Source organism: Adelges cooleyi, unplaced genomic scaffold (genome assembly GCF_023614345.1).
Source record: "Adelges cooleyi isolate 19-005CV unplaced genomic scaffold, UGA_ACOO_1.1 ACOO_flye_CR_arks_rails_tigmint_CR_PRNA_248, whole genome shotgun sequence".
In the NCBI taxonomy this organism is placed as follows: Eukaryota; Metazoa; Arthropoda; class Insecta; order Hemiptera; family Adelgidae; genus Adelges; species Adelges cooleyi.
In genome coordinates, this window is record NW_026095913.1 from 2266681 (window position 1) to 2278982 (window position 12302).

At 29.6% G+C, this 12302-nt stretch overlaps 2 protein-coding genes and 1 non-coding gene across 3 annotated transcripts; 1 reads left to right on the top strand and 2 right to left on the bottom strand.

Moving 5' to 3' along the window:
- Positions 1-235: 235 nt before the first annotated feature.
- Positions 236-7765, bottom strand: LOC126837277 (zinc finger protein 271-like). The gene is made up of 5 exons (XM_050571118.1): positions 7623-7765; positions 4465-4748; positions 3733-3791; positions 2785-2872; positions 236-2282 (listed from the first exon to the last, which is right to left on the bottom strand). The coding sequence occupies exons 2-5, from the start codon at positions 4686-4688 to the stop codon at positions 539-541; spliced, it is 2115 nt and encodes a 704-aa protein (XP_050427075.1). The 5' UTR covers positions 4689-4748; positions 7623-7765; the 3' UTR covers positions 236-538.
- Positions 5271-5389, bottom strand: LOC126837414 (5S ribosomal RNA). The gene has a single exon (XR_007685515.1). It is a non-coding gene; the product is annotated as a 5S ribosomal RNA (ribosomal RNA).
- Positions 7766-8212: 447 nt separating the features above from the next.
- LOC126837291 (ubiA prenyltransferase domain-containing protein 1 homolog) lies at positions 8213-10798 on the top strand. Its single transcript, XM_050571138.1, has 2 exons — positions 8213-8406; positions 8495-10798. Exon 2 carries the CDS (start codon positions 8514-8516, stop codon positions 9495-9497), a length of 984 nt encoding a protein of 327 aa, XP_050427095.1. The 5' UTR covers positions 8213-8406; positions 8495-8513; the 3' UTR covers positions 9498-10798.
- The last annotated feature ends 1504 nt before the right edge of the window (positions 10799-12302 follow it).

The following is a 12302-nucleotide window of genomic DNA, read 5'->3' on the forward strand; positions in this document are numbered from 1 at the left end:
TCCCATTTTATTAATACTTTATACCAAATCAAGCACTGTAAGGTCTAGAGTTAACACGACCCAGTCATATTAAAAATATTTTTTTAGTTTTATTTTGTATTAGGTTTGTGAGGAGATTTTACTGAATAAATAGCGCAAATACAATTATTTTGACTGTAGTTTATTCCGGACCCTTACAGCTTAATTAAATTATTATTAATACTTCAAAAAAAATTATTACATAATATTGATTACCCTTTACTTCGTTTTACTTATACTTCAGTCTTTTGCACTTTATCGTAAGCGTAAATCTAAAAATATTTTAAGTAGTAAAATTAATTACATTTGTACACAAAGGCCCATGAACGATAAATAACATACCATATAATTTTATTTTATTTTTTTACTTGTCTGTTAAAACTAAAATAACGAGCTATAAAATATGTTTCTGTTTAAATGCTAACGAATTTAGTGGCGATAATAATAATCGTATTATTAATCCACCAACATATGTAATCAATGATAATGAAAGTTAGCTATTAAAAAAAACAATTAATAACTATATAATAGGAATAAAATCACAAGTGTGCACGCCTTTATGTTGTATCAAATCAGCATTTTGAGAGAATGACTTTGGGCACTCGTCACATTCGTAGAGCTTAACGTGACTTAGTCGGTGTTGTACAAGAGCGGATCTTTTTTCAAACGTCTTTAAGCACTCGTTACATTCGTAGGACTTTTCACATTTGTGTTTTTTAAGAGAGGATTTGTTTGCAAACATCTTTGAGCACAAGTCACATACGTGGGACTGTTTACCGAAGTGCACGCGTTTATTATGTTTTACATAAGCAGATTTTGTTGCAAACTTCTTCGAGCACATGGCACGTTTGTATGACTTATCGCCGGGGTGACATAGTTTATGTTGTACAAGAGCGGATTTTTCCGCAAACGTCTTTGAGCACAACTCGCACACGTAGAGATTATCGCCGGGGTGACATAGTTTATGTTGTACAAGAGCAAATATTTCCGCAAACGTCATTGAGCACAACTCACATACGTAGAGATTATCGCCGGGGTGACATATTTTATGTTGTACAAGAGCGGATTTTTCCGCAAACGTCATTGAGCACAACTCACATACGAAGAGATTATTGCCGGAGTGACATAGTTTATGTTGTACAAAGTCACATATATAAGGCTTAACATCGGCGGGCACGCATTTCTGTTGTATCGGATGGGTTTTTTTAGAGAAGCACATTGGACACCCAACACATTCTTTCGGCTTATCAGCAGCGTGCGCGCTTTTTTTGTGTTGTATTAATTGAGCCTCATGAGAGAAGCACTTTGGGCATTTGTCACATTCGTAGGGCTTTTCATGAGTTAGTTTGTGTTTTACAAGAGTTTTTTTTTTTGCAAACGTTTTTGTGCACAAGTCACATATGTGGAGCTTATTACCAGCGTGCACGCTTTTTTTATGTTGTATTAGATAAGCTCCTTGAGAGAAGCACTTTTGGCACTCGTCACAATCGTAGGAGTTCTTACCTTTGTGACTGCTTTTGTGTCTTTTAAGAGAGGATCTTGTCACAAACGCCACTGAACAGAAGTCACATATATAAGGCTTATCAGCAGCGTGCGCGCTTTTTTTGTGTTGTATTAATTGAGCCTCATGAGAGAAGCACTTTGGGCATTTGTCACATTCGTAGGGCTTTTCATGAGTTAGTTTGTGTTTTACAAGAGTTTTTTTTTTTGCAAACGTTTTTGTGCACAAGTCACATATGTGGAGCTTATTACCAGCGTGCACGCTTTTTTTATGTTGTATTAGATAAGCTTCTTGAGAGAAGCACTTTTGGCACTCGTCACATTCGTAGGGCTTTTCATGAGTTAGTTTGTGTTTTACAAGAGTTTTTTTTTTTGCAAACGTTTTTGTGCACAAGTCACATATGTGGAGCTTATTACCAGCGTGCACGCTTTTTTTATGTTGTATTAGATAAGCTTCTTGAGAGAAGCACTTTTGGCACTCGTCACATTCGTAGGAGTTCTCACCTTTGTGACTGCGTTTGTGTCTTTTAAGAGAGGATATTGTCACAAACGCCATTGAACAGAAGTCACATATATGAGGCTTAGCAGCGTGCATGCTTTTTTTGTGTTGTATTAGTTGGCCCTCATGAGAGAAGCACTTTGGGCATTTGTCACATTCGTAGGGCTTTTCATGAGTTAGTTTGTGTTGTACAAGAGCAGATTCTTTTTTGTAATTATCATCTGTTTTGATTGGCATACCCACCTCTTCGGTTAATCTAATTATACTGCAACAAACGATATTTGAATTGAAAATAAAAATAACTAATAAATTACTTATCATACATTTAACACTAAAAGCTAATGTTGAAAAAAACAAAAGGTGAAATATATACATAGATGATAGAATACACGTCTGCAAAAATATGATAGTTTCAAGATTTTATAATTTCGATTATTAAAATTGACGAGCCTATGTTGACTTTAGAAGGTATTATTTTAATTTATGAATTGTGTTGAAATACATGATTCAAGTCTTTAATTATTTATTAAAACGTATTAGTTTTACCCAAAATAAAGCTGCAAATATTTTAAAGCTTTTTTAAGGTTAAAAATTGTTCAGATAAACCTAGACGTACCAATGATGTACTAATTATTCCAATTATTATTCAATTATATTCGTTGATAAATTAGTCAACATTTGAATAATAGCTCACACACACATATATATATATATATCAAATCTAAAAGTAAACAAGATAGCTTCTGTATTTATAACTTTAAACTTACTATGGCAAACGCGGCTGTGAGAGTTGGTCTATATTATATTCGTTTTCTTGTTTTATAATCACGTCCTCTGTTGGTTTCTTGCTCTGTTCTAGATAAAAAACAAAACGATAATAATTTTAAAAATAAAAATTAATTTAAACGATTATAATCATTTGGGATGAAAAAATTGTTATTTATCCCAAGAGATTCTAATTATTTATTGCTATAATAAGCGTCCACAACATCAAAAGCCAGTATGACTTTAAGTACATTATAATACATTCAATAATTTATATGAGATAAATGAAAGTTAGACTGAAAATTGAACAAAATTAAATATTTTTAAAAACAAGTTATTAAAGTGTTAAAACTTTTATGGATTGTATAAGTAGGAATACGATAGAGGAACGGTGACTATGTCTCTGTAGTTAGATTCTGAAGTAGGTTCGACACGTCAACTAACAAATGATAACATGGATAGATCCGAAAATCATCAAGGTAAAATAACAAATAATTTTATATGAATAGCTAATGACGAATAAATTTGTCATAAATAGTTGAATAATAAATTATTACTAACAAAAGATTAGTTTTATTTATCAATTTATTTTAATAAAAAGTAGTTATTTGAATAATTTCCAACTTGTTTTACTTATATTTTTTTTAGAGTTATTTATGGTAAAATATTTTCATAATATATTTAAACACTACCCACTGTTAAGTTTATTTTTCATTATAGAATAACCAACTTTGAAATTCTTTTTAATATTTTATAGATTTATCATGTCACGCCACAACGACTTTCAGTCAGATTTTCAAACTCCGAGTCCTCAAACTATTCCTAAAAAATGACGAAATATTGAAAAAGTGTTGATGATATTTTTTTTTGTTACTTATTAGACTATTTAAAGTTTACTACACATACTAGTCCTATTCGTGCTTATAGATATAACTATGATCATTGCTTACCTTCGCCTATTTTGTCTAGATCGTCTTTGATTTTTATTACATTTTCTGTTTTAATAACGCTACAAAAACAAAAAAACAAATATATAATTAACCAGGGGCTAAATAAAACTATAGATGTTAAACATAAAACATTAGCTAATAACACTGGATTAGCTATTGATGTCCACAATTTTTTTTTTTAATTTTAACTCTATTGAGTCTTTTTGTAATTATATAATTAGATATAATCAGTCATTACATTTATGTTTCTTTATACTCATTAATTATAGTATTTTATTATTTTTCTACTGTTCACCTTATGAATTACTTGTTACTCTATTTTTTGATTATAAATATGTAATAATCTCACCTATTTATCACTTATATTTACAACATGTATTGGGCTTTAGCCCGTTTAAATAAATAAATTAATTAAACTTCTAGTCTAGGACAGGAGGACTACTATACTGCTTCTACGTAGCAGTTCAAATAATTAATTTGAATGAAAAATTGTATGTTACAATACAGTTAACGCCTAGTAAGGAATTCAAACAAATTATATTAGCTTCATAGTCGGTTTAAGAGTTACTATTGTTTGTGTACGTACACTTAAATGATTTTGAAAAAATAAATCAAATTATTTGTTATTATTAATATTTATTTGACGGCTGAGATTCTCAAAAGCAAAAATATACAATTGGTAAACATAGAAAACTATAGGTATGCTTATTCCTAAGAGTAAGCTCATCTTACCTGAACATATCTTTGTCGTCACATTTTATACGACAGTTGTGGGTTGTTAGATTATTATTGTGTGATTTTTCTTTGTGATGGGCCATATGCGTTTTAGAATCAAACGATTCCTGGCACAAGTTGCAAAGAAACGTCCACGTTTCGTCGTTGGATATTGCAGCATCCAATGTTATATTTCCTTCAACTTTTGTCTCAGTCACACTATAATTATTGAATTCGTCCATTTCGTCGGTCTATACTTTTGCTAGTATATCTTTGCTTGTTTTACAACCACTAATCAATAACTAAACATATGATAAAAGAATTATTAAATTATGTTAAGAGGAAAAAAAACAGCGTAAACTGTAAACAAGAAGGTTAGTCTTGTACACAATTCCCTACATACTTATCATTAATATTTGTTTTAGATTTTTACAGATTTAACACAACACTATTTTTTGGTTTTGTCTTAATAAAAAAAAAAAATTGACAATAGATTTTAAAAAAATTTACATGTTGTAGCCCTACTTTAGGTAGACGTACAATCTATTATTTCCATAAGTCCCAAAATAGCATAGGCACGTAAAAGTTGTTGATGTTTTTTAGTTTGTCAACATATATTGATCGATTTTGATGGGAAAGGGGTGAACTATGAACATGTTTGGTTCCTTAAAGTACCTTTCTGGTACGATTTAAAATTTATATACCTGCTACATAAAGAAATCGGTACAGCAGATTAGGAGATATCGTGGATCCAGGTACATAAAAAATAAAACCCATTATTGTAAATACAATACCTCATCAGATCCGAATCAAACATAAAAAAATGCCAACGGCACGTAGTGTTCCCAAGCGGTCACCCATCCAAGTACTAACTACGCCCGACGTTGCTTAACTTCAGTGATCGGACGAGAACTGGTGTATTCAACGTGGTATGGTCGTTGGCGATGAAATCATGATTTTTGTCATCATTTATTACGTTATAGCTGTACACAATATTATGTTCTACTAATAAAATCTAATTATTATTAATTCTGTTAAACTGATTTTTTGTACTTTTTGGTATATCTTTACTTAAAAAAAAACTTGTTTTTATAGGAAAACGTTGAAACCTCTGATAAACAAAAATAACTACCAAATACCAATAAAGGGTCTTCGTAACTCAGGGTTTAGTACATTACACTATAGTAGAAAGTTAAATTTAAGTCATTTTATAAAAATTTTTACAAAATTAAACTTGAAAAAAGCTGAGAAACACAAAAAAAAACCAGTTTAAGATTTTGAGCTAAGGCTAGAGTAAAGTAGAAGCATAATAATGTTTTAGGCTTTGTTTTGTGTGACGCGAAGTACGAATTTTTTAACATGATCACTAAAGCTCGGATGTTTATGATTTTGCAATTTTTTTAGTAAAATCAGATTTATACCCAAATAAGATAATCAATTCGATTCACAAAGACTAAATTTGAAATCGGAAAACTTATATTGCATATATTTGACGCATATTATGTTCCATTATATTTTTATCGTTTATCGTGTTTACGAGTATGAGTTATAAGAAAAGTATACACAATAGTATAGAAAAAGTATTATACGAAAATTCTGGTCCAAAATGTCTAAAATAATTGTCATTGTTCTTTTAAATTTAAAAACACCGCCATAAAAATTGTAATTTAATGTATTCTGATACATAAAACACTTTTTAAATAATTAACATATGTAAATGTTATTTAAATTATGTCAAGACAGCCATTTGAAAACTCGGCCAACATTTTTAGCAAACGTGTTAATTAAGGCATATGTTGACATTTTAAAATGCATATTTTAATACATTTATGGTCATTAATGCCCGAGCTCTAATGATCAATATGATACAATACGATGCATTATTATATGATACTATTAAACTTATGCTAAGGTTTGACATTTATTCCCATTTCCAAAAACAAAAATAACTACAGTACAACACACAACCGTGAACAGAATACAATTGAGTAAACGAGTAAACAAATGCAGTGGGTAAACGTGCATTTAGAATTTAGTGTTATCGCATTCGGAAACCAAATCTCAAAAACAAACCAACATTTTTTTCTTTACTCCACAACCCGAAGAAAGTGAACCAGTTGACCCCTTGACTCCTTAAAAGGACTTTATAACCCTAAACCCCTTTATAGAACTGAATTTGTAAACAATAATAACTGTTTTTCTAGGAATCAAGTCTCTAAAATGTTGTCCCCTTTCATTTTTATTGTAGGCATTTTTTTGGGAGAGGGGGTAGAATATTAAAATTTGTGAAAACTTGAGATCACATTATATGAAAACAGTATAGAAAAAAAAAAGTTCAGTTATTAATTAGAGATATTGAGTGGTCCACGATCACCTTGTATCCAATTCGGATTTTTATTATGTGAAAATTTAAAAAAAATTGTTGAGGTTAACATATTGAAGCAGGAATTTTTTTTCATTCAGCATTAGCAAAACAATTTTTTTAATAATATACCGCGTACACTACAAGAGTCCAAATGCACGCCGTACTCGATTGGAACCTCTTTCAAATATTTCCATATCATGTTTCATTTAAATCCAAAACTGATGAAAAAAATACAGTTTGACTAAAATATTTGTCGGTATTCCGTATAAATAATATTATATATCATTCCGACGACTTTATAGTAGTTTATTTTAATCGCTATTTAAAGATAGAAAATAGACAGCCCTCATTGCGCCAGGTGGTTTTAGTTTATATCTATAGTTAGTTATTAAAAGGCCTAAAACATAAAATCAACTAATGAGCATCAATAAATCAAGTAGGTATCTATTAAGAAAAAATTTTAAAATCCAAAACAAATTGATAAGATAAGATAGCGTCATAAGTTCAATATCATAATTTAATAATATGTAGACTCCTATTTTATAATGTCCAATTCCATTTAATTGAATAGTTAATGCAATAACGGAAGTACGATACATGTACAACAGTTGGACATTATATAACTATCTAAAATGAAATGACTTGGTAAGCCAATTAACACGATAGTCGATAACAGTTTCTGACTATTAAAAATAATTACGTTACATAATTCATTAATAACAAAATTGACCCGTTAAATCTGTATCGGCCGATTAAAATAAATCAAAGGTCTTTAAATGATTTTCATATAAAAAAAGTATTGGGTACTTACCTAAAGGCTTCACGTGTTCAAAAAAAAACTTTTTTTACTAATATTTAGTATAGGTTACACTTTACCATATAAATAATGAATAATGATCAAACTTCAATGAGTTTATGAGTTTTACGGTTCACCACCGGCTAGGTAAAAATGAACGTTGAAAAATCAATAATATCGATTAAACGAAACAGGTACACGTCCACTACTCCTAACGGTTAAAACGTTATTATATTTTTATTGTTATAGCGGTTTTATTCGTTTGGCGAGACATTTTACACCTTTTAAAATTATTAAATGGTCACACAGAGTAATAATAATTATCCTAAACAATTGAGATTCATGGCAAATGCAACAGATATGTTATTATATTTTTACTAGACTTTTCAACACAAATGTATTGAAAACGTTTAATGATTTTAAAACTACATTTTTTTTAAAATTTATTAATATTTTGTATATTTTACATTCCCTATACTCGATAGTCGACATTCTTATACAAATGCCTACTCCACTGAACTCTGTGTTACCATAAAGTCGGTTACCATCCTAACACGGTGAACACATGACGTTTCTCTTGATAACAAAATACAAATCAATGATAACAAATGAACTACAGTATTAATAACATTAATTATTATTATTATTATTATTACTATCGAATTAATTTATTATTATTATAGTTATAGTTCAACCGGTTAATACTATATTAACGATTATTTGATTTTATATACTATTGTGTAACCATTGTCTTCAGTCGTGTATTGTGTTGTACCGGGTTAGACAAATTTTACATTCCGTAAGTAAACTTTTTTTCCAACTAACAACATTTTATGAATAATAGTATTGCTTAACTTTGCTGACGGTTGCATAATTTGATTTTTCAGGTAGACTAATATCGGGACGATGTCAAACGGCGGTACGGCATACGCCGATTCCTTGCCCAATGTCGCTGCGCATCTCCCTTCTATGTTTATGTCTTGGCGTACCAGACTTCCATCTCACGTTCTCGCCATACGGCCGTGGTCGTTGAGTGCATCAATAATACCGACATTGTTAGGGTGCACCATTGCACAGAAGCTGAACCAGAATATTGAATTCAATTTACTGACATTACTGTTGACCTTGCTCACCGTGGCGTTAGTCCATGGAGCTGGAAATGTGGTGAATACATATTATGATTACGTCCGAGGTATTGATGGCCGCAACAGTGACGACCGCACTTTAGTTGATAGGATTTTGTCTGAAAATGAAGTGGAAAGGCTGGGGGCAATATTGTACTTTTTAAGTTTTGTTACTTTCTTTTGGCTGGCACTTATATCTCAAGCAAAAATGGGTCATTTAGCTGCTGCCTACCTTTGGGGCTTAAGTGTATCTTTTCTATACACCGGAGGCTTCGGATTCAAATACATTGCATTAGGAGATGTAATTTTTTTAATACTATTTGGACCTGCTTCAGTTTTGTTTGCATATCTGTCCCACACCGGTGAACTCAATCTAGAACCTATTTACTATGCAATACCGTTGGCACTGAATACTGAAGCCATATTGCATAGCAACAATACTAGAGATTTAGAAAGTGACAGAAAAGTTGGTATTGTTACATTAGCGATATTGATTGGCCGAACAGCTTCGATAATCTTTTACGGATTTTTATTATTTACGCCTTACATAATGTTCGTCGTTTTGTCTGTAAGGTGCTCTAAATGGTTCTTGTTGCCATTAATAACCATGAGCTATGCCTTTAAAATTGAAAGAGAATTTAGAAATGGTATTAATGTTCAGTCGATACCCAAACGAACTGCTAAATTAAATTGTATTTTCGGTATTTTATATATATTTGCCGTAATGGCAGCTGACAAATCAAACTTGCCATTTAGTATTAAATGAAGCGCTTTATTTTCATAGATAATGGTTATTAGTATCAGTGATTTGTTTTATAGTTTGCAACAGTCATAAAGTTGTTCCTTATGAGAGTGTTGACATTGTAACGAAAACTTTATTGTGAATTTATTTAGTTAATAAATATACATCTATACATAAATAATTATTTTAATTTTCATCTAGATAATACTTGCGTTTAAATCTATAGGTTTGTTTTTTGTATGTACTATGTTAAAAATTAAAACTATATAGATACAATTATTAATGCTGTCTAGCGTATGCATATATTTATTTAAATATTAATTGCCTATTTAGACAAGCACCTAATATTGATTAGGTCGAAATACATCGCGCATTTTATGATACCAAAATTATTCTTAGGTTGTTTTTTTTTTTTTATGACAATTTGTATTGATTTTAAGGAAAAATATAATTTACTTATTGCCAATAAGAACAATTGTTTTTTATTTGTTTTTTAGTTAATAGTTATTATTCTATAGTACATTATAATTAGTATTACAACTAATAAGTCAGATAGGTTTTAAAATTCATAAAATATGTGATTATATTTTGTATTAAACCTTGAATCATTTGTCAAAATAAAGCTGTATCTTTGTAATAATAATATAAACGTCATATTTTTCATATCTAGTATAATTTTAGTTAAGACATTTTTTAACGACAAATAATTCTTTTTGTTCGGTTTATACTGCTTGTATTCTTTAAATGCTATACATAATATTAAAATCAAAGTCTTCCTGTGCTACATTTGTGTGTATATATAATAAAATTATAAATTTTGTAAATAATCGATGGACTATTAACAATCACTCTTTGATATAAAATATGTAATATTTTTTATATAATTGGACCAATCAAATAGTTTATGTGTGGTCTAAATGTTGGCCACAAATCATAATATGTTTATGTATTCTTTTATTAAAACGACAAACGCGTTAAAGTGTAATGATGTTAATAGATTTATTGTCATTAATATGTGTTTAGTATTTAACTTGTAAAACCAAAAGTCTAGGAAGTTGTAGCACTTGAAATAAATCACTCAGCATATAGTTTACGTAACAGTTAAATTTTGTTTTACTCAACATTGTATGTGTACTGTGTATTTTTTAGTTATTTTTATAAATAAACATAAGTATGTAGAGGGCCTACTGACGCCTTGCTATTGGCAGCGCTCGGGTTCATGTACTTATTAGAGCACACGTTATAAAAAATAGAACATTATAATTTATATATAATATGTACCTATGTTGGTCGAAAAATAACTGTGTCAATTAGTTGTAAATTTAAGAGCATAAATAAATCATTTTTAAAACTTATACACATAGGATATAATTATTTCCTTATATACTTGACTATATTATTCTGAAATGATTCCGTTGGTTGTGTAATAATTCTGATTTGGAATCTTTTGCAACTAACAAATCATAAGACTGCATTGGGTATTTTCTCTAGTTAATTAATTCCAATCTGAATTAATATTTTATTTATTATAGTAATGTGTCAAAGAAAGTATATGAACATTTTATGGTAATGGCTAAGACGTAGTCATATCCTACATTTTTTAACTTCCTGTTAAGAGGGCGTCACACACCCGTTATTTTCTTCAAAAAACCCGCCTTGCGCGGATTAATTTTACAAAGGCTATAATCAAAACTAAGAAACCAAATTTTTACATAATACAGAGAACAACATTGTCTGTGTTCTATCATCGCCCTTTTTTTAATATATCAACCAGTTAATGAATAATTAATTAATTAAGAAAGGACTTTTTTTACTTTTTTAAAAATGATATAGTGTTGGTTGTATTAGGTATATCGAAAAAATACGGATAATGGAACAAAGATAGTTTTGTCATAAATAATATGTATGAATTTCTTTCCTTAACTATATATGAAGCCTGAGAAAAATCAATCCGCGCAAAGCAGATTTAATGGCAAAAAAATTTTATTTTATCCTATAGAAATGACTATGTTAGTCTGCCAAAAAAAAATGGCAATCAACAAAGTATCCTTAATACTGTACTAATAAGTATACATTATAGTTCAAACTCTAAATTAAGATTTTTCGAAAAATTGCCTATACTTTACTCCTTAGAAATGGCTGGTGTGGCGTCCTCTTAAGGGGACATCGCCCCTCAAAATAATAGCACCAAAATAGTACTTTTGTATTTCCAATAGTATAAAGTCTACAATGCACGCAGGGATATAAATTATAAATTGTTTGAATGATGAGAACTTTTACTATGCTTTGTTGGAATTAGATTTTAATTTTAAGATAAATACATTTGAATAATTAAAACTATGCCCTTTCTTTATGCTATATGTTTCATATCCAAACCAAGTATCGAAAATTGGTTTCCAACAAAACAAAGAAAAAGTTATCATCTAGAACATTTTATAAATGGGTTTTTTACCCTAAAACCACCCAGTAAGCCGTGTTTTTGGAATTAGAAAACTATGTTTAGATGAAAAAGATATTTAAAATCAATGACAAAGATGCTGCGATAGTCCGAAAAATAAATTAACTGCCTCAAAGAATTCTTATTACTAATCTAATAATTACAAATTACAATTTAAGCTTTAAATTGAGATTTTGCAAAAAACTGCCTATATCTAACTTTAATAAATAGCAGTACGGCGTCCCCTTAAGCAAATAATGTATAATTTAAATATTTCCTAAGGTCTGCATGGAAAAATTATTAACAAGATAAAAAAAATATATAACTGCGCTTTGGAAAAATTATATAAATTTCAACTATTAAGGCTTCCTTACCTAATATGTAGGTAAATT

Bases quoted from the DNA above. Each gene is read 5' to 3' on its own strand.
- LOC126837277 (XM_050571118.1), bottom strand. From the start codon at position 4,688: ATGGACGAATTCAATAATTATAGTGTGACTGAGACAAAAGTTGAAGGA. The intron at 2,873-3,732 runs GTAAGCAATGAT...TTTTTTATCTAG, and splicing joins TCTAGACAAAATAGGCGAAG to AACAGAGCAAGAAACCAACA. The intron at 2,283-2,784 runs GTAAGTTTAAAG...CGTTTGTTGCAG, and splicing joins TCACAGCCGCGTTTGCCATA to TATAATTAGATTAACCGAAG.
- LOC126837291 (XM_050571138.1), top strand. From the start codon at position 8,514: ATGTCAAACGGCGGTACGGCATACGCCGATTCCTTGCCCAATGTCGCT.